Raw genomic sequence first — 22921 nt, 5'->3', positions numbered from 1 at the left:
TCCACGAAACTTTTTCCCGTCGTTACGTCGCCGCAAGTGTTAGTTTGCTGTCGCAAAGATAGGGCACCTTTTACAAAGTGGAAAATTACTCCACCATGTAAAAGTATACCCGTCTTTCCCGCGTCGCTTTTGAATTCACAAAACGATTCACAAAACGTTGGCGCGTCGTAATTTCGCGCAAAGCACGTCGGGAAATTTGCGTCGGGAGCATGCGCAGTACGTCCGGCGCGGGAGCGCGCCTAATTTAAATGGTACACGCCCCATTTGAATTGGCCCGCCTTGCGCCGGACGGATTTAGGATACACCGCCGCAAATTTCCAGGTAAGTGCTTTGTGGATCGGCCACTTAGACAGAAAATTTGCGGCGGTGTAACTAAATCGGTTACGTTACGCTGCGCCCGGGCTACGTGAATCTGGCCCAAAGCGCTTTTGTGGTGTAAACGAGCCCTTAAAGCGGGAGTTCAACCATTTCTTTTTTTTTTTTTTTTTTTTCCTTAGATTCCTGCTCGTTCGGTCTAGGGGAATTGGCTATTTGTATTAAAATATGATCCGTACTTACCCGTTTTCGAGATGCATCTTCTTTCGTCGCTTCCGGGTATGGGTCTTCGGGAGCGGGCGTTCCTTCTTGATTGACAGTCTTCCGAGAGGCTTCCGACGGTCGCATCCATCGCGTCACTCGTAGCCGAAAGAAGCCGAACGTCGGTGCGGCTCTATACTGCGCCTGCGCACCGATGTTCGGCTTCTTTCGGAAAATCGTGACGCGGTGGATGCGACCGTCGGAAGCCTCTCGGAAGACTGTCAATCAAGAAGGAACGCCCATTCCCGCAGCCCATACCCGGAAGTGGCGGAAGAAGATGCATCTCGAAAACGGGTAAGTACGGATCATATTTTAATACAAATAGCCGATTCCCCTAGACAAAACGAGCAGGAATCTAAGGGGAAAATGTGTAGGGTATGGGTGAACCTCCGCTTTAAAGAGCTACAAGCAGCCCACACAGTCTGACTTGCCTTCATATACAATTATTTCCTGTCTTGAATCTCTTACCTTTTGGTCCAGGTAATATTGTGTGCGTTGAACAAGTATCCGATCGGTTTTCAGCCTCGGAGGCACCAATATGGGTCAGGAAAAACACACATAGAACAACATAGACGCCAAGCTGAGTACGGATCACAGGAGCCATGTTCAGAGGGTGCGGGGGACCCGTCCTGGATGTGCGACCGTCCGGGGACTGTGTGTAAGAAAGAAATGTCATTAGTGTTCAGTAATTGGTGTTCTATCATCGAGGTCTCTGCTCAGTGTCAGAAATATTTATCCTATCCTGACATGTTTATGTTTAATTATCTCTGAATGGTGGAGAATTCTATGTTGGGTCTGCAAAAAGGATACTGTAATTATACAAACTCTGGGATGATTGAAAAAAAAAAGGAAAAACTAAAACACACCACTTTGGCTCATTGCATTTTATAATATCTATGACTTGTTTGAGTGGATGGAGGAATCTGTTCCATTTTTTATTTTTGTTAGTTCTGTCCACTGGTGAAACAAATAAAAACAACAGATCGTCTATTGCCAGCTTAACTATAGTTTACAGCTGTACTTACCTCTGGGGCTGCTGAGCTGTCAACACCCCTGAAGCGGCTCCAATGGTTCAGGGATTCAAAATCCCCGCTCTTCTCTGTGCAGCGCTTCAGGAAAGGACCAGATGGATTCTGATTGGTCAGCGCCGTCACATTGATCTGAATCCATATGGTCTATGAAACAAAAAAAATAAAAAAAAGATAATAAAAAAAGAATCCATCTGGTCCATCCCAGAAGCGCTGATGGAGAAGAACACTGAAGAGGCTGTGGGGGTGCTGACAGCTCACCAACCCCAGAGGTAAGTACTAGACATGTGCACACTGAAATATTTTTTTTCGTAATTTCGTTTTCGTCAGAAAAATACATTTATTTAGTTACTCCCGAAAATCGTTTTGATTTATTACGTTTTTCGTTTGGAATAGCTTTCGTCCGAAAATCCAGATATACTTGGTTTCAGTGTCGAATGGTCAAAGAATATTCGACGGAACATCGAAATTTTACCACTAATCGTACATTTCCGGTCGAATATTCCGCCTACAAGAATTCTAATGTTGTATGACTAGTAATAATAATAATAAATAATTATATTATTATTATTTATTATTACTAGTCAACCAGCATTAGAATTTTTCTATAGCCTATGGGCAGAGCATTAAAAAAGTACGAGTGCAGTATATCTTCTCCGTCGAATCTGCTTAGCACTTTCGATATACACCATAAGCCTTCAATGACAGATTTGGCGATTTTCGATGCTTTGTCAAATCTTTTCTTTTCTCTATAGTGTTGAATCTTTTCTCTATAATGTCGAAAAGTACCGTATGTGTGTAGTAGAATATCAGGTTCGATAGACAGATTGCTATTCAGTCAGCGTCATGTCGAATCTCCTATCTATATCGAATTGTTATATTCGCAACGAAAACGAAAAAAAGCATTTTTTTATTACGGATCTCTAGGTTTTCGTTTTCTGCGCTTTCATTATCGTTTGTTAAAACGATAACGAAAATACCTGAATTGCGGACGAAAATGCATTCGGACGAAAACGAATGCACATGTCTAGTAAGTACTAGACATGTGCACTGCTGAAAAATGTGTTCGTTTTTGTTATCGGTTTCATTCGTTTTTTTTCGTAAATTAGAAAATTGGGAATTCGTAAATTCAAAAATTTGGAATTCAACATTTCGGAAATTCGGAAATCCGAATCTAAGAAAGAAAATCCCATATTTTGAAAGAACGAAAATACGAAAATTACAAATAATAACTAAGTAATAATAACTATTAAATTATAGGTATTGGAATTTCCTTTCAAATTTGTCTGTTAGTGAACATAACGAATACAAATTCATCTGAAGTTACGAATTATCCGAAATAACGAATGCCGTATCTAAACAAGTGAAACAAATTAATAATAAATAATAACGTTTTTATAATTATTATTGTTATTTATTATTATTATTATTCGTTACATTCCATTCGTTTAGATGTGGCTTTCGTTATTTCGGATAATTGGAACTTCTGATAAATTTGTATTCAATACGTTCACTAAAAGTCAAATTTCCTAATTTCCGAACCTTTCGAATTTTCTAATTTTTAGAATATTCAGAAAAATTTGTAAATTCTGATATTTCTGAATTAACACATTTGTCGAAATTCGTTAAAAAAAAAAATTCAGAACTAAACGAATTTCACATGTCTAGTAACTACATTGAGGACTGGGGGTGGTTGAAGCACCATATTAAAAGAAAAAAAAAATTGAAGACAACGTAGAAGAAGTACCGATCACATGAACTGTGTTCAGAGATGCAGGAAACCTGCCCTTTCTACCAGAAACATGATTACAGTATAGTGCTTATAAAGTATCAAAGGGGCAAATTCCAGAACACAATTTGTAGTTAACCCTAAATATTTTTTGAACCCTAAAAAACTTATAGTTGCAATATCAGTCGACCCTATTTTATTTTCATTAAAGTACAGTGCTTTGAGGAAACATTTTGTCATGTTACAAACTAAAAACATAAATATAACAGCTGTAGGTGTTTTTAAGGTTCTAGAGAGGGACATTTTTGCCCATTCTTCATTGCAAAATATCTCAAGCTCTGTCAGATTGGATGGAAAGCGTCTATGAATAGCGATTTTCAAGTCTTGCCACAGATTTTCAATTTAATTTAGGTCTGGACTTTGACTAGGCCATTCTAACACATGAATATGCTTTGATCTCAACCATTCCATTGTAGCTCTGGCTTTATGTTTAGGGTCGTTGTCCTGCTGGAAGGTGAACCTTCGGCCCAGTCTCAAGTCTTATGCCGCGTACAGACGGTCGTTTTTTGTGATGAAAAAAAACGACGTTTTTAAAACGTCATTTAAAATGACCGTGTGTGAGGAAAACGTCGTTTTATGTCTTCTGAAAAACGTAAAAAAAAAAATTCCGAACATGCTCGAATTTTTTTGTGTCGTTTTTCAAAACGTCATTTTTTGTGTCAATTAAAATGATAGTGTGTGGGCAAAACGACGTTTTTAAACCCGCGCATGCTCAGAAGCAAGTTATGAAGCGAGCTTCAATGGAACAGAGTGCAGTCGTACGTGCTGAACGTAACCGCGCTTTGATAGAGCATTTTGAAAAACGATGGCGTGTAGGCAACGCCGTTTTTGAAAATTAAGTTTCAAAAACTTTGTTTTTTTTCATCACAAAAAACGTCTGTCTGTACGCGGCATAAGGCCACACCACCGGACATGTCCGATGAAAACGGTCCGCGGACCATTTTCATCGGACATGTCCGCTCTGAGATTTCGGTCTGATGGCTGTACACAGCGGACCAGTTTCAGCGGACATGTCCGGTCGTGTGTACGAGGCCTAACAGGTACTTCTAAGATTGTCCTGGATTTGGCTCCATCCATCTTCCCATCAACTCTGATCAGCTTCCCTGTACCTGCTGAAGAAAAGCATCCCCACAACATGATGCTGCCACTACCATGTTTCACAGTGGTGTGTTCAGGGTGATGTGCAGTGTTAGTTTTCCGCCACACATAGCATTTTGCTTTTAGGCCAAAAAGTTACATTTTGGTCTCATCTGACCAGAGCACCTTTTTATACATGTTTGCTGTGTCCCCCACATGGTTTCTTGCAAACTGCAAATGGGACTTCTTATGGTTTTCTTTCAACATCGGCTTTCTTCTTGCCACTCTTCCATAAAGGCCAGATTTGTGGAGTGCACAACAAATAGTTGTCCTGTGGACAGATTCTCCCACCTGAGCTGTGGATCTCTGCAGCTCCTCCAGAGTTACCATGTGCATCTTGGCTGCTTCTCTGATTAATGTTCCCCTTGCCCAGCCTGTCAGTTTAGATGGACGGACATGTCTTGTTAGGTTTGCAGTTGGTCCATACTCTTTCTATTTTTGGATGATGGATTGAACAGTGCCCTGTGAGATGTTTAAAGCTTAGAATATTTTTTATAACCTAACCCTGCTTTAAATGCAAACTCATACATACGGTACATTTAAATATAAATATATATTGCATAAACTGTGAAGTTTTACTAAAGATGTGATCCATAGTTTTCCTTCTGTCCAATGCAGAGGTCTCCAGACTTTCTAAACAAAAGGGCAAGTTTACTGTCCTTCAGACTTTAGTCGGGCCGGACTGTGGCTATTGGGAGTAAAAAATGTCCCAACAACAGTGGGAAAAAATAATTCCTCATTGTTGGTGTCATTGGGAGGAATTCATATTTGGTTTCTGGAACTGTGTAATAGGAGAGACTACAAGATGACACAATCCAGCTGCCAGGACATCCTGATATATCTGTATATATAAACTTGCAAACTTTCGTCAGAGCCTGCCCTGTGTGTACTGCTTATCACAGGACGCTATTTCACGCTATTTCTATTTTTGGGAAAATATTGTACTTTACTACAAGAAATATTCCTATCCATTGTATTACAATCAAATAGGCCTCATTCACATGGGCACTGAGGCCTGTAGTCCATGTATGAGCCGGGCTGCCAGGTGCTGTGTGCAGGCTGCCCATGTATGTGTATGGTGATGCAGCGGCTGCACGAACACATTTTGTCCTAAATTTGACAGGGGTGCAGGTGTAGATAAGGGGCCCTGAACGCACACTATTTGTGCTGTTGCACGCAGCACCTGCCACCTTACGCAGCATAAACACCAGTGACGGCTGGTGCTAAACTATTTTGGGGGGGGGGGCAGCAAACAAAGGTCCAAACTCAGCCCTTCATGGTCCTCCCCACACTCAGCCCCTCCACGGCTTCCTCGGCTTCTCCTCCCGGCCACCCTGATACACCTTCTGTCCTGCTTGGCCGGGAGCCTCTGGCTCTAATAATGTGGCTCGAAAAAAAAACCTCATAGACACCTATGAGTCTGGCACCCCGCATGCAACCGCGCATGCAAACTAACTGGGCTCCTTATGGACCGGCCACTCCAGATAAACACACAACCAATTCAGGTGCTATATCACACCACCCCTACACAACGCACACCAGTGGGCGCATTGGTATGGTCTGTACAGTGTGTGCCCACCAGTGCTAATTCTGTAGGGGTGGGGCGATGATTTGTTGCAAGGCATTGCACTGTTTACTTTTCTTTGTAAATATTTGCATAGGTGTAGGTGAGCCTACCTCTTGCCCCCTGATGTGGTAATGCTGAGACCTTGTGTTTGGCTACTCTGGCAACAGGCACTGCCTCATGGGAGGTGGCATGCTTATTCTTCCTGTAGCGCTCTGTCCTAGACTGGAAAAATGTGTTTTTTGGCTCTGTTGTACTCAGCTGAGCAACAATTAATTTTTTAGTTTTTTTAAGCTTTTCCTAAGCCTGGTGGTTGAATTTTCCTGCCTGCCTCTGGAAGAAGCTTCCAGAAATAGAGTAGAAGGGTCAGCCACTGGGTTATGAATATTCCTCTGACCTCAGCTAATTCTTGGAAGGGGGTGCCCAGAAGGTGGCTGGGAAAATGATAAATGCCTGGGAGGGTCTGTTCAGAGCTCTCCCAGAAGAGCTGAGGCCTCTCCCCAGAAAACAGGCAGTGCTATTAAAGATCTGTTGCTGATAGGCCTCAGCATGTGCTTGGATGAGGGCCCGAAAGATATCTGTTGGAGGACACTACCTCATGAAGCTGGGCTGTGGAAGAACTTTTACTAAAGAGTGTCACAGGGAAGCTGGTTGATGAGCTGTTTCTGGACATTGTGAGTTGGACCCTGTAGGTCTATACTAAGACAAAAAATTGACTACTCTTTCTTTTTTCTGCTGTCACTTTTCTATGTATCACGTAACAGTTTATTAGGCACAGAATTACCTTACTTCCCCCACCCAACACACACACACACACATACACATACAGAAATCAAATGGTCTAATAGGGGATAGGCTTCCTAACTCTGGTCATCCACCATAGCGCAATGATGATCCCTCTTAGATTTTAAAGTAGAACTGGGGGTAAAACTTGTATTTCTCCATTTTGCATTTTGTTTAAAAAAAAAAAAGGGGGCACAGACAATTAAAATACCGCTGACAGGTGTCCTAATCCCTCTCCACACTATCCAAAACTATGTTTTGCCTTTAGTTATACTTTCATTCTGTTGCTGGGGAGTGGGGGGGTTGAGGCCTCTAAATCCAGCAGACGACTACTGACATTTATTTTTATTTCGGCCAAAATCACCATTGCCAGAAACTGGAAGTCGGCGGCTCTCCCATTTGAACAGCTTAAGGGCAAATTATCCTGGCTGATGTTAAATGAGAGGTTGTCAGCCCTGACACAAGATAAAATGAAATTCTTCCATCAGGTGTGGGATCCCTGGATTCGTTACCTCACTAATGATGCCAGTATGTGTGGGACTTAGGCCCCGTACACACCATAGAATCCATCCGCTGAAAAATCCCAGCAGATGGGTTTCAGCGGATAGATTCTATGGTGTGTACACGCCAGCGGATCTGTTTCCGCGGATATTTCTCCCCTGGGATGGATTCCAGCAGATCGAATATTTGCTGACATGCCAAACAAATCCATCTGCTGGAATCCATCCCAACGGATGGATCCGCTGGTCTGTATAGACTCACCGGATCCATCCGTCCGAAGGGATCCCCCGCATGCGTCGTAATGATTAGACGCATGCGTGGAATTCCTTATATGACAGCGTCGCGCACGACGCCGCGTCATAATCGCGGCGACGGCGCGACACGTCATCGCCAGAGGATTTCGGCACGGATTTCAATGCGATGGTGTGTACACTCCATCGCATGAAAATCCGCCGAAATCCTCGAGAGGATTTATCCGCGGAAACGGTCCGCTGGACCGTATTCGCGGATAAATTCTCTTGTGTGTATGGGGCCTTAGTTATAATTTTCAGTTCTGTGGTTTGGAAATGCCGATCCGTGGCTCCCCCCCCTCCCCCCACTCCTTTTTCTTTCCCCTTTTTCCCTCTTTCTTTCCTTTCTATCCCATTCTCTCTTCTTGACTTCTCTGTCTCGGCTACCTTGTTATATCTTTATTGGTATGACCGGATTAAGCCCATGTAGGGTTTCCTAGACTTTGATATCCTCTTTCCCGGCTTATCCGCATTGTACGAACGTTGTCGGTCAATGATTCGAAGCTGAGGGAAATATTTGTTTGTAGATAAACTATGCATTCTCCATTGGATTTTGTATTCTGTTTTTGTTTATCCTTTGTTGATGTTTTCCTGGTATTCCAACTGGGAGCTTAGGGCATCAGATCCCTTGGTATTGGAATTCCATATGCTGTTATGACTGTACAATGACCAGATATGTTTCTTGTATGTCTATACCATTTTATCCTTTCTAATAAAAACATTGAAACATAAATGGTGTAATCAGCTAAGTCATTTGTTTTTGTGCTGTGTAGGATTAGATGTTTCCGACCGAAGAATTATACCGATCTATAATAATCCTGGCCCTGTATAATTTATGCCGTTCTAAATAACTTGAGCCGGGTAGGTCTGCTTAGTCATTTGACTAGAAAGCATCTGAATTCACATAAATAGAGATCAGAGTGTTTTCCACTCCATTCGGTGCAATGACTCATCTAGCTGAGTGCATGAGTTTATGTCATTAAACATAGCAATATCTAAATAAGGTCTTCCACATAGACAATGACATCATAATGAGACACATTAACGTCTCATTCATATATAGGTGAATAAATAAATACATGCAAACATAAAAAATGACTCTTTCTATAAATGATTCATCAGTTTATTTACCAAAATTCTAGTGCTGCAAGAAGTTTATTTTTCCATTAAAGTAATTTTACACTCTAATTTATGAAACTCAATATATCCATAGTACATATAGTACACAACACATTTCTGTGTGTATCCAAAAAGGTGAGTTTACAGCATTATTTGTCATATGGATGTAAACATTTTATCAATTGTCTCAGCATGATTAATTTAGCCAATCAAATGATGGAATTTCATATTTCACAATTGTAGCTTGCAAGTCTTGTTATATCATTTTCTTTAGAAAAGTTAAAGAAGAACTCTCACATTGAAGTACAGTTATCTTTTATTACCTGTGTGTGCCTCTCCAATCATCCTCTACTGCTCTGATGTGGCCCTTTGGCAATTTTTGTGAGGCCCTTTGGGCCCCTGCAGACACTAATCTGTGTTTCCCTATTGTCCTGGTATGCCACTGATTTCTAGCAGTCTTATGTAATGTTTCCAATCTGGGACTGTCTCCTAAAGCATGTCTCCAGTCTCCAACAACTTCTATAGGTTCAGTCTCTGACAGTCTCCTTCAGCATGTTTACATTCTCTGACCATCTCTTGAATTATGTTTAGTCTCTGACTATCTCCTGCATTGTGTCCACAGTCTCTGACCATCTCTTGTATCATGTCTGCAGTCGCTGACCATCTTTTGTATTATATCTGCAGTCTCTGATCATCTCTTGTATCATGTCTGCAATCTCTGACCATCTTTTATATTTTATCCGCAGTCTCTGACCATCTTTTGTTGTATATATGTAATGTCTCACCATCTCTTGTATCATGTCTGCAGTCTCTGACCATCTTTTATATTTTATCCGCAGTCTCTGACTATCTTTTGTTGTATATATGTAATGTCCCACCATGTCTTGTATCATGTTTGCAGTCTCTGTCCATCTTTTATATTTTATCTGCAGTCTCTGACCACATGGGCGTCTGCTCCATAGGGCAAGGGGGGGGCAATTGATCCCCCCCGGAAAATCGAGAAGGTGTTGAAGAGTTTTGCGACTGCGGGCTGTTTGAGAGGTCCCGGGCTGGATGTCACACAGGCACAGCGAGCAGAGTGAAGCCACCCCCCTTCCAGTGTTTATGTGTACACAGGGGGAGGGAACCTGCTGTGCCTGTGCCGCGGTGATGGCTGATCTGAGGTACTGAATGGGATGGGGGGAGGGGGGTCCGTCTGTGCTGAAGGGGGAATTGTGCTGAATGGGGGGTCCATCTGTGCTGAAGGGGGGGTCTGTACTGAAGGGGGGGGTCTGTGCTGAAGGGGAGGTCCATCTATGCTGAAGGGGGGTCTGTACATTCTCTAGGTTATATTTATATGGGCATGGAGTGAAGATGAATTATCTCAAGAGCTATTTCAAACTGCCAGCTGGCCGCGTTATCGGTAAAGCGCCGCTAAAAAGTGACGCTTTACCATTGTTTTAGCTGCGCTATTCGGCCGCTAGTGGGGCACGTTTAATCCCCGCTAGCGTTTGAAGAAAGGGTTAAATGCGACTGTGTATCGCCGCTGCCAAATCGCCCCTCCCTGAAAAAATTTCAGCGGACGCCCATGTCTGACCATCTTTTATATTTAATCTGCAGTCTGTGACCATATTTTGTATTATATCTGCAGTCGCTGATGCCCTGTACACACCATCACTTTATGTGATGAAAAAAAACGACGTTTTTAAAAACGTCACTTTAATTGACCGTGTGTGGGGGAAAACGTCGTTTTATGTCTTGTAAAAAACGACCCAAAAAAATTGAAGCATGCTTCAATTTTATGTGTCGTTTTTCAAAACGTTGTTTTTTACTTCACAGAAATTGACCGTGTGTAGCAAAAAACGTCGTTTAAAAAGACGTTTTTACACCCGCGCATGTCCAGAAGCGAGCTTCAATGGAAAAAGTGGTGAGAACGTAACCTCGCTTTGCTAGAACATTGTGAGAAAAACGATGGTGTGTAGGCAACTTCGTCTTTGAAAATTGAAGTTTCAAAAACGTCATTTTTTACTTCACAGAAAATTACGTTTTTTTTCATCACATAAAGTGATGGTGTGTACGGGGCATGACCATCTCTTGTGTCATGCCTGCTGTCTCTGACCATCTCTTGTATCATGTCTGCAGTCTCTGACCATCTTTTGTATTATATCTGCAGTCTCTGATCATCTCTTGTATCATGTCTGCAGTCTCTGACCATCTTTTATATTTTATCCGCAGTCTCTCACCATCTCTTGTATCATGTCTGCAGTCTCTGATCATCTTTTATATTATATCTGCAGTCTCTGACCATCCTTTGTATTATATCTGCAGTCTCTGATCATCTCTTGTATAATTTTTGCAGTCTATCACCACCTTTTGTATTATATCTGCAGTCTCTAAACATCTTTTGTATTATATCCACAGTCTCTGACCATCTCTTGTATCATGTCTGCAGTCTCTGACTATCTTTTGTATTAAATCTGCAATCTTTGACCATCTTTTGTATTATATATGCAGTCTCTGACCATCTTTTGTTTTATTTCTGTAGTCTCTGACCATCTCTTGTATCATGTCTGCAGTCTCTGACCATCTTTTGTATTATATCTGCAGTCTCTGACAATCTCTTGTATCATGTATGCAGTCTCTGACCATATCTTTTATACTTTATCTGCAAAATCTGACCATCTTTTGTATTATATCTGCAGTCTCTAACCATCTTGTGCATCATGTCTATAGTCTCTGACTATCTCCTGTATTATGCCTGCAGTCTGTTTTTTTTTTTTTGTGTATATATTAAAATTTTAGGAACTGGTTACAATATAGACTATATGGGCACTTTGTTATAGGTGCTCGTTCTGTTCCTCTCTCTCTCTTCCACAATCTGCCATAGTGCATATAACAAGCTTGATTGAAATATGTTTTGTAGATTTAATAACTGATCATTGAAAGTGATGTAAAATTAGATGTGATATCATTTATTAATCGCTTACAGACTCGAAGATTTTACTGATTAATAACCAGGCCATTTTTTGCGATACGGCACTGGGTCACTTTATTTGACAATTGTGCGTTCATGCGACATTGTACCCAAACAAAATTTACATTCTTTTTTTTCTCACAAATAGAGCTTTCTTTTGGTGGTATTTGATCACCTCTGCAGTTTTTATTTTTTGCGCTATAAAGAAAAAATGGACGACAATTTTGAAAAAAAAACAAACAATGGGCCAGATTCAGGTAGAATTCCGGCGGCGTAACGTATTGCATTTACGTTACACCGCCGCAAGTTTTACGGGCAAGTGCTTGATTCACAAAGCACTTGCCTGTAAAGTTGCGGCGGTGTAGCGTAAATCCGTCCGGCGCAAGCACGCCTAATTCAAATGGGGCGTGTATCATTTAAATTAGGCGCGTTCTCGCGCCGAACGTACTGCGTATGCTCCGTTTTGAAATTTCCCGCCGTGCTTTGCATGAAATGACGTCGCACCGACGTCATTTTTTGAACGTCGATGTGAGTTACGTCCTTTCCTATTCACGGACGACTTACGGAAAAAAAAAAAAAATTAAATTCGACGCGGGAACGACGGCCATACTTTAACATGGCAAGTCTAAAGATAGGCCAAGAAATTGCTGCTTTAACTATACGCCGGGAAAAGCCGACTAGCGACGACGTAAGAGAATGTGACAGCCGCGCGTACCTTCGTGAATCGCCGTAAACAGCTAATTAGCATACTCAACGCGGAAAACGACGCAAACTCCACCCAGCGGGCGCCAAAGTGTTACACCTACGATCCAAAGGCGTACGAAGCCATACACGCCTGTCGGATCGAAGCCAAAAGCCGTCGTATCTTGGTTTGGGGATTCAAACTAAAGATACGACGTGGCAAATTTGAAAATACACAGGAGTATCAGTAGATACTCCGGCGTATTTCTTTTGTGAATCTGGCCCAATATTTTTTACTTTTTGGTATAATAAATATCCCCAAAATGTTTTTAAAAAACAAATTTCCTTATCAGTTTAGGCTGATATATATTCTTCTACATATTTCTGTTAAAAAAAAAAAAAAGAAAGAAAAAATATCGCAATAAGCGTACATTGTTTGGTTTGCGCAAAATTTATAGTGCCTACAAACTATGGGAAAGATTTATGCCATTTTTAGTATTATAATTTTTTTACTAGTAATGGCGGTGATCTGTGATTTTTAGTGGTACTGCAACAATTTTGACACATTTTTGAGACTATTCACAATTTTTAGAGCGATCGGTTCTATAAAAATACACTAATTACTGTGGAAATGTCACTGGCAGGGAAGGGGTTAATACTGGGAGGTAATCAAGGGGTTAAATGTGTTCCCTAGTTAGTGTTTCTAACTGTATGGGGATGGGACTGACTGGAGAAGGAGACATATCATTGTTCCTACTCACTAGGAACAAACTATGGGCCTGATTCCCAAAAACCTGTGTAAATTTAGGATTTTCTAACTTTTGTCATTTAAGTTACGGCGCCCTAAGTTGGTGTCGTAAGTACCGTATCCACAGCGCATTTGCGCACAAAATTGCGCCATCCTTAACCTAAGTTCCAATGCGTAAGGCGTGGTTATGGCAAGTGGGAATGAAGTGGGCGTGCTTCATTGTAATGAGCCGTGACCCCATGCAAATGAAGGGCCGGCCGTACTGCGCATGCGCGCACGAATCTGGACCGCACTGCGCATGTGCAGAACTTTGGTCATCGCAATCAGTGAGATAGGTAAAAGGCCAAGCGTACTTAGTTTGAGGATCGCCCTGTGTCTAAATAGCCCCAGTCATACACACTTCTATTGCAAAAGTATTTCCCTGTGTTCCCTTCCTAAAGCAAGTTGCTTCTGCTTTGAACGTTTGTCAGTGTTTGTTGGTAAGATTTGTTTGTGAGAAAAGTTGTTGTGGAGTTGGAGTGTATAGTTGGTGTTTGTTTTTGCTAATTTGTTCTTTGTTTTGATTGTTTGCCTGTTTGTTTTTGATAAGTGTTTCTTTTTTGGTTTGTGATTGTTTTTTGTTTCCCTTTTTTGCCTGTTTGTTTTTGAATTTATAGTAGCTGTCTGTTTTTTTTTTTTTTGGCTTGTTTTTATTTTCTTTGTTGTGTGTGTGTATTGTTGTTTGTTTTTTTGGTGAGTTCCCTGTTGCTGGGTGTTGTCTGTCATGGCTCCCAAGCGCAGGAAGCTAAATTTTACACCGGCAGAGAAGCATATACTTGCTCAGGGCGTCATTAAATATGGGCGATTTCTCCATGGCCCTGAGAGCCACAACACCACCCCGGCCAGGAGGAAGGAGATCCTGAAAAATATTACCGATAGGATCAATGCGGCGGGGGGGGGGGGGGGGGAGACCAGGACCATCGCTGGAGTTAAAAAAAAATCAATGACTTGAGGAGCGTGTCCCGGAACAAGCTGGCAACGCTGCATGCCCATACCAGGGGCACTGGAGGAGGGGGACCCTGCCCAGTCAGGATGAGTGAGGAGGAATGGGCAGTGGCCCAGTGTTTCCACCCACAGCAGGTGGTGGGCCTGCCTGGCTTTGACAATGATCCTCTTATGAGGACAGGTAATTTTTGGGAATTTCTATCTGGTGATTAGCATGTGTGGGTGGGGGAAGGGAAGATGTGCCAAGTGTGTGGATCCACCAACCTGTGATTGTTTTGTGTCCTCCCCAGATGGCCAGGAGGTTGCAGCCCCATCAGCCCAGGAGGTTGCTGGGTCATCAGCCCAGGAGGTGGCAGCCCCATCAGCCCAGGAGGTTGCTGGGTCATCAGCCCAGGAGGTGGCAGCCCCATCAGCCCAGGAGGTTGCAGCCCCATCAGGTCAGGAGGTTGCAGCCCCATCAGGTCAGGAGGTGGCAGCCCCATCAGGGCAGGAGGTTCCTGGCCCATCAGGGCAGGAGGTTGCTGGCCCATCAGGGCAGGCTGCTGCACCACCCCCAAGACAGGCTGATGCAGAGTCCCAAGAAGGGCAGGATTCGCCATGGGAGGGGAGTGCCTACAACTCCCCTAATTTGGATGTTGAGTGGGAGGAGGATGAGGGGGAGGAAGATGACAATATTGAGATTGGGCAGCAAATCATGATGGGCCAAGATATGACCTTTGAGTCATCCCCTGAGGGAACCCCACAGGCGCCCAGCAGTCAGGCCACCATCATGGGTGGCCCCTTCCAACCCTCCTCCAACATGCAGCAGCACCCATGGCTCACTCCAACTCCTCCTCCAAGGCCACAAGCCTCAGGGGCAAGTAAGAGGCCGACCCCGGAAACCAGGGGGGGGTTGGTGCGTCTGCCGGTCAGTCTGTTGAGGGACAATGTCCGGCAGACCCGCAGTCTGGCTGAAATAAAAAAATCTATAACCAAGGTGGAGCGCAGCCTGGGTGCAATGAGGGAGTCACTGGGTGAGGTGGCCACCAACTCAGTGGGGGTCATCACGTGTTTGTGGGACCTGAAAAACGCAACAACAGGCGTGGCCCAGGAGGTGACTGCCCTCACCCAGGCTGTGCAGGCCAATACCCGGGCTGTGCAGGCTAATACGGCTGACATTACTTCCTGTCTGACAAGGATAGCCGTTGCCTTGGAGGGAAGGCCAGCAGGAGGACAGACACCAGGGGAGGCTCCTTCTTCTCCTGCACAGACCCCCCCCATGAAAATACTCCCTCCCCTGCACAGACCCCCTCCCATGAAAATACTCCCTCCCCTGCACAGACCCCCCCCCCATGAAAATACTCCCTCCCCTGCACAGACCCCCCCCCCCGTGAAGATCCCCCAGTTGGCCGTGGCCGTCCCCGTGGCCGTGCCGTGGCCGTGGGCAGCCCAGAAGGAGCACTCGGCAACATCCTTAAGTTGCAGGGGTACTTTTGTTTTTTGTTTTTTGGGTTTTTTTTGTGCTACTGTACTTATGATTTGGTTTATGTGTGTGAATGATGTGTGAATGTGGGGGGGTGGCCTGAAAACATAAGGGTGTCACCCTCAGTTTTGGTGGAGTATGGATCCCCAGGACCAGGGAGAAGTCATCCTAGGTTCCTGAATGGTGTATGAATGCACAGTGACATAATTGGAGCCGTGGCGGGGCGTTACTGCTCCCAAGTACCAAAGGGGGGGGGGTACTTGGATCTAATCCAATTCGATGTGCATGTGATGTGTCTGTGCTAGGGACCACAGTGACGTGCATTCATGCATTCTCATTGTGAGATAATTATTGTGCGTTTTCTACCCCAAAAAAAACATTCTCATTGTCATATAATTAATGTGCATTTTATGTGCAAAGAAAATTTTTACATGTCACATAATCTCTGTGATTTTTTCTGGGGAAAGCCAAAATAAAAAGATAATTAGGGTCCATTTACTGGGCAAAGATGCCTTCAGACAGTTGTCTCCTTATTGCCTGGCCCTCAGCAGACCGGGTAGAGGGGTTTGGGGGGGGGGATTGCCTGGGTGGGGGGTTAGGTCAGGACATATCTCAACATGCAGGCCCCTTCTCAGAGCAAAATTATGGAGGATGCAACATGCCCCAATAATTTGGCAGACAAAGTCTGGGGAATACAAGAGTGTACCCCCAGTCTTGTCAAGGCATCTAAATCTGGACTTGAGAAGGCCAATTGTCCGCTCTACTATTGCCCGGGTCTGGATGTGCACCTCATTGAATTTGCGTTCTCCGGGTGTTTGGGGGTTCCTAAAGGGGGTCATCAGGTGGGGTCCCAACGCATATCCAGAGTCACCTGTAAGGGAAAAGACAGGAGGATATTAGTCATGCATGTGCCCCTTGTGATGTCTGCATCATGGGGGGGGCATACCTGACTCCAATGTCACTCACCAATCAGCCAGCTGTCTCCATACACATTCTGCTCCAAGTCTTGGTAGATCTTGGTCTGCCGTAGGATGTAACTGTCGTGGCACGACCCTGGAAACTTGGCACAAACGTGCCAGATGAGGCCATGGGCATCTACGATCACCTGTACGTTTATCGAATGCCAGCCTTTCCTGTTTCTGAACAGGTGTTCAGTTTCATGGGGGGCTGTAGTGCCACATGGGTGCAGTCTATCGCCCCGATGGTCCTTGGGAAGCCAGCAATGCTGTAGAAGTCTGTCATGGCTTGCAGACGCTGCTCCTCCTGGGTGGGCATCACAAACTGGTTGGTCAAACTGGTTGGTCATGCGCCGCAGTATGGCAGTATGGACACATCTACTCATTGTCGACTGCACCATCCCAGCCAGACCTCCAGATGCACGCTGGAATGAGCCACTGGATAAAAAATGCAGGGTTGCCATCACTTTATGAAGAGGTGTCAGGGCATGGGAGCGTCTGGTTGGGGTGATAAGATCCTCATGAAGAAGTTGGGTGATCTCCAGGATGGCTTCCCTATCGAACCTGTAGTTGCCATACACCTCATAATCTGGCATTTGCAAAAGATCACGCCGTGGACGATAAACTCTCGCCTGTGCCCTCATCCTCCTCCTCTGTGCCCTCCTCCTCCTTTGTGCCTGTAAGGCAGCAAGTGCCGTCAGAATCATAGCTGGCCCTGGCATTTTTCAAAAACGACCCTTCTCAACTATAGCTCTAAGCTCTAGTCACTACCTACAGCAAACCCTTCCACGGCATGTGTAAAATTAGGGCTGGTTTTATAATGTGGAAATTTAGTCAGGAAAACTAACAGGTGCGCACAGGGCGGAAAATACGGCGCACACACTTAATTTTGAGAATCGCCCTAACTCCCTCATTTGCATCTTTGCCTATCAAAAACAGCGGCGAGACTAGCGTAATTTGCGCCCGGGGATGCGCTGGTGTAACTAATTTAAGTACGGCTGAAAATACGGAAATCTTTGCTTAACTCATTTTGAAGATCGTGCGCAAATATACGCGCCGTGTAAATTTAGAAAAATGGAGTTAAGTCTGCGTATCTCTTTTGGGAATCAGGCCCTATATGTCTCCTCTCCCCTGACAGAACAGGGATTTTTGTGTTTACATACACAAATCCCCGTTCTAGCTCTCGTTCCCGCAATCACGTGTCACCGGCAGCGATCCTGGCTGCCAGCCACGTGCATCTGGTCCCCCACCGTGAGGCGGGCATGCGTGCCTCTGACGGCTCATAAAAGGGCGTACCTGTGTGGTTAACATTGTTGAAATACACAAGGAATATTTGGTATATGTTTTCTATATTAATTTTTTTGTTAATATGTTTATATATCATTACGGTATATAGATAATCTGTGTTATAATCCGAGGCCCTGATGAAGCAGGTTATCCCACGCAATGCGTAGGCATGTACCCAGATTCTCCAATTGGGATAACACCCTGGACAACCTTACTGTAACTGTTTTTAACTAGTTCTCTCTGAACTTTTTTACAATCAAGCAAGGTACATGTAGTCCCACTCCACTTTGGTATAGATTGCAAAGTGGTCACGTCTACTTCTATTGGAAAATAATCTGTGAAAATAGATTTTTGCGTGCCGAGCACTCACAGAAGTAAATCATTTTGTAGTAGCGCAGTTTGCCTCAAGGTGGCGCAGTTGTGTCTGATCGTTTTGAAGACCTCTTTTGTATTGAACATAATACATAACCAAACAAATGCTTGAAACCGCTGATGTTATCTACAAAGAAAGCCAGGTTTCGCTAACATAGCACTATTAGTTTCAAAATGACAAAAAACGAAACTGTCACATCTGTAACAAAGCGGCAATTTGGCATCATAGAAGGAAACTAAAACCTCTTTCAAGTGGGCAGGTACAGAATCGCAAGAGGTTAAGTTCTGCTTTTTCTGACACGCTGTAGTAATAGTTGATGATCTTGGCTCGAAGAAACCAAAGCAATTTAGTGGTGACCACCGGAGGGAACTCCCTGAAAGCCTTACTATATAAAGATAAAAGTGATGGCTGTCCACTGATGTGTTTACGATCCCCAGACTTTAGAACCCTCGCTTAAAGCGGCCCAAAGTCCATTTTCTCTCAAAACAGTTATTTTCTTCTAAGCAAGTGAATATTTGCTATGTTGGAGGGAATGTCTGAAAATGTAAATTGTTAAAAGGTAGTACCCTGAAATATCGACCTGAAAATAGTGGTGCAATTTCTGGTGCCTCATTGCTGTATATATGCCGTGTAACATAATCTAGGGTATTGCTGCCTCTGATTGCTTACCAGATTTGCAGTGAAATTTGTTGATGTCACTACTGTGCTGCTAACTGTTTTCTTAGCTGGAGAGAAAGCTGTTCCTGATGTAGCACACTGATATTTAGGCAGGGCTGCTATCACATTTAGTTGCCAGACGATAGTTGCCTTGGCTAATTGTTAGGAGATCAATTGATTTCTCCTTAATTCTGGCATTGCTGCACTTTTCTCGTCTGTCACCAGGTGGCATTGTAGCTGGTGACATTAGAAAAGACAAGGGCATAGCATGGACTGATTAAGAATAAGGGGTGTCTCAACCAATGGGCAGTGATTTTCTTGGGTCCCTTGGTCTGCTGGGAGAGCCTATTTATTTGGGTGGAGTCGGGTGATCGGGGTTCTGTGCCACCTGGACGGCTGTCTGGGTGGACGTGTGCTGTATTGCCCCTGGCTGCTAGGCCAGAAACCTAAGGCCTATTCTGGGGACATCTGGTTGCCAGGCTGTCTGAGAGCCTATTCAGAAGTAGCGCAGGGTTGGGTCAGAGGTCAGAGGTAGAGGGGAAGCTGTCGTCACTAAGGAACCATCCACCTTGCTACCGGAGACCATTGTGTGAAGCTGAAGCCAGAACCAGAGCAGACATCTCGCCAGCCGGGGACAGTGAAGAAGTGGCAAAACTTCAGAAAGTGCCAAGTCAGGGACCCAGCAGGACAGCTGAGGTGTCGTTTGTGGAGCATCAGTAAGTGCCAAGCCAGGGACCTTACATGTCAGCGGGGGTGAAGCTTGAGGACTATATGTGAGTGCCAAGCCAGGGACCCAACAGGGAAGCGGGGGTGACGCTTGAGCAGGGATGGACTGGCCATTGGGGCTACAGGGAGTTTCCCGGTGGGCCGATGGCTCAGTGGGCCGGCTTCAGTGACAGCGGACCGCTGCCCCCCTCCACTCCTCTGTCTCTCCCTTCCTGCAGCGCTCACCTCCTCTCCCTCCCTGCAGTGCTCACATGGGGGGAACAAAGAAGCAGGGGGAGGACCAGAGGAGCAGGGAGGACGACAGAGGAGTATGGGGGAGGGGACAGACAGCGGACTCAACAGCTATGGCCTGGGAGTTTCTCACTTCTGCCAAATCTTGTCCCATAAGGGGGGGCACCGAAGTGATTTTTTTCCCCGGGTGAAATAATGTCTAGCTTCCCCACTGGTAATGCCTATAAGAGTACCAGTACCAGCCGTTCTACTCTAGTAAAGTATAACGGCTAGTGGCTAGTGGCCTATGACCCTAGGAACCCTAGGGTCATAGGCATCTTCAGAAGTTTTTTCAGGGGGGCATCATTTTAAGGTCACCCATGCTCCGCCTCCTTTTGACAATGTCATGAAGGGGAGGGGCTTAGCCGTGACTCGCAAGTACTTATTTTTAAAGGGGAAACGGCAGACTTTATTCCAGGCATGTGTTATTTACAGGGTGCAGATTCCAGGCTTGTGCTATGTACAGGGTGCAGATTACAGATGTGTGCTATGTACAGGGTGCAGATTCCAGGCATGTGCTATGTACAAGGTGCAGATTCCAGGTGTGTGCTATGTACAGGGTGCAGTTTCCAGATGTGTGCTATGAACAAGGTGCAGATTCCAGGCGTGTGCTATGTACAAGGTGCAAATTCCAGATGTGTGCTATGTACAAGGTGCAGTTTCCAGGCATGTGCTATGTACAGGGTGTAGATTCCAGGCATGTGCTATGTACAAGGTGCAGATTCCAGGTGTGTGTGCTATGTACAGGGTGCAGTTTCCAGATGTGTGCTATGAACAAGGTGCAGATTCCAGGTGTGTGCTATGTACAAGGTGCAGATTCCAGATGTGTGCTATGTACAAGGTGCAGTTTCCAGGCATGTGCTATGTACAGGGTGCAGATTCCAGGCATGTGCTATGTACAGGGTGCAGAATCCAGATGTGTGCTATGTACAGGGTGCAGATTCCAGGTGTGTTCTATGTACAGGGTGCAGATTCCAGGTGTGTGCTATGTACAGATTCCAGGTGTGTGCTATGTACAGATTCCAGGTGTGTGCTATGTACAGGGTGCAGATTCCAGGTGTGTGCTATGTACAGGGTGCAGATTGGAGATGTGTGCTATGTACAAGTTGCAGATTCCAGGTGTGTGCTATGTACAGGGTGCAGATTGGAGATGTGTGCTATGTACAAGTTGCAGATTCCAGGTGTGTGCTATGTATAAGGTGCATATTCCAGGTGTGTGCTATGTACAGGGTGCAGATTCCAGATGTGTGCTATGTACAAGTTGCAGATTCCAGGTGTGTGCTATGTACAGGGTGCAGATTCCAGGCTTGTGCTATGTACAGGGTGCAGATTCCAGGCATGTGCTATGTACAGGGTGCAGAATCCAGATGTGTGCTATGTACAGGGTGCAGATTCCAGGTGTGTGCTATGTACAGGGTGCAGAGTCCAGGTGTGTTCTATGTACAGGGTGCAGATTCCAGGTGTGTGCTATGTACAGATTCCAGGTGTGTGCTATGTACAGATTCCAGGTGTGTGCTATGTACAGGGTGCAGATTCCAGGTGTGTGCTATGTACAGGGTGCAGATTGGAGATGTGTGCTATGTACAAGTTGCAGATTCCAGGTGTGTGCTATGCACAGATTCCAGGTGTGTGCTATGTACAGGGTGCAGATTCCAGGTGTGTGCTATGTACAGGGTGCAGATTCCAGATGTGTTCTATGTACAAGTTGCAGATTCCAGGTGTGTGCTATGTACAGGGTGCAGATTCCAGATGTGTGCTATGTACAAGTTGCAGATTCCAGGTGTGTGCTATGTACAAGGTGCAGATTCCAGGTGTGTGCTATGTACAGGGTGCAGATTCCAGGCTTGTGCTATGTACAGGGTGCAGATTCCAGGCTTGTGCTATGTACAGGGTGCAGATTCCAGATGTGTGCTATGTACAAGTTGCAGATTCCAGGTGTGTGCTATGCCAGTATGCATTGAGCAGCTGTGGATAACCCGCCCCCTCTTCTGTTGTATAATGCAGAGCTGGGCAAAAACCTGTGCGCACGCCTATGGTGGACACCTTGCCAATACCTGATTCCGGGGGGAGGGGGTACTTGCCCCTGCCTACGAACGCTAATGCCTAGGGTCCCATGAAAGCCCTAGTTGAGAAAGGCCGTTCGAAACAGTAGGCCTGATTTAATAGTCTAAAGTGATTGTGAAGAGTATCTGTGTTCATTCACCAAGTATAGAAGGAATTACCCTTTTTTGTTTTGTACAAATTGCCCTGAAGGAGATTGGACAATTACATGACAGACAGGTGCACCTACCCTCACAGCATGCTTTAGTAGATCAGTCCCTACGGCATTAGATAAGACTTTAGGTTCACACATTCATTCTAAAGCATTTGTAAGTTTGTAGGTTTCTAAGTTGTAATGTCCTTACCTTAGCAGAGCAGCAGTCAGCTTAGCTTCTCCCCTGCAATGCTGACATCTTTCTCTCTGCCAGCCGGCCGGAATAGAGCTCCTTTCATTTCTCCGAGCAGGCACTTGTTAAACAAGCAAAAGTTGGCAGCGATGTTTTCTTTGAAGAAAAGTAGAAGTAAAACATTTCTCAGTTATTCAGCCATTTTAATGACATTTACTACCATAGACATGCTGCTCTAACAAAAACATTCGTCCAATGGAAAATCAGATTTTGGTTCTTAAAGGGAGTACTATTGCAACCACCAAATACCACTATTTAACACTTAAAGCTCCAGGGAGGGAAACAGGACCCGACACCCTGAAATATGTTGCCTTGGTCCATCTGGTTATTACAACTGACAGTTAAAGTTGAACTCCAGGCACAACGACTTTCAATTGAATATTTTGGGCCAGATTCACATAGAATCCGCGGCGTAGTGTAAGCCATTTACACAACGCCGCCACAACTTACTGGAGCAAGTGCCGTATTCTCCAAGCACTTGCTCCGTAATTTGCGGCGGCGTAGTGTAAATGGCCTGGCGTATGGCCGTGTAATTCAAAGGGGGCGGCTTGTATTTAAATTAAGCGCGCCCCCGCGCCGATCGAACTGCG

General features: G+C 44.7%; 1 protein-coding gene across 1 annotated transcript in view; it reads right to left on the bottom strand.

The window, feature by feature from the left end:
• Nucleotides 1-22391, bottom strand: part of COLEC10 (collectin subfamily member 10) — a 91858-nt gene extending 69467 nt beyond the window's left edge. Inside the window, exons 1-2 of the mRNA XM_040354890.1 lie at nucleotides 22290-22391; nucleotides 1045-1228 (exon numbers count right to left, since the gene is read on the bottom strand). Coding sequence (XP_040210824.1) covers nucleotides 1045-1180 — 136 coding nt within the window. The 5' untranslated portion in view covers nucleotides 1181-1228; nucleotides 22290-22391. The remainder of the gene's footprint in view (nucleotides 1-1044; nucleotides 1229-22289) is intronic.
• Nucleotides 22392-22921: the final 530 nt, after the last annotated feature.

This window comes from Rana temporaria, chromosome 5 (assembly GCF_905171775.1).
Source record: "Rana temporaria chromosome 5, aRanTem1.1, whole genome shotgun sequence".
NCBI lineage: Eukaryota > Metazoa > Chordata > Amphibia > Anura > Ranidae > Rana > Rana temporaria.
Note: the sequence above shows the minus strand (reverse complement) of the source record. Positions and strands in the feature narration are given on the sequence as shown.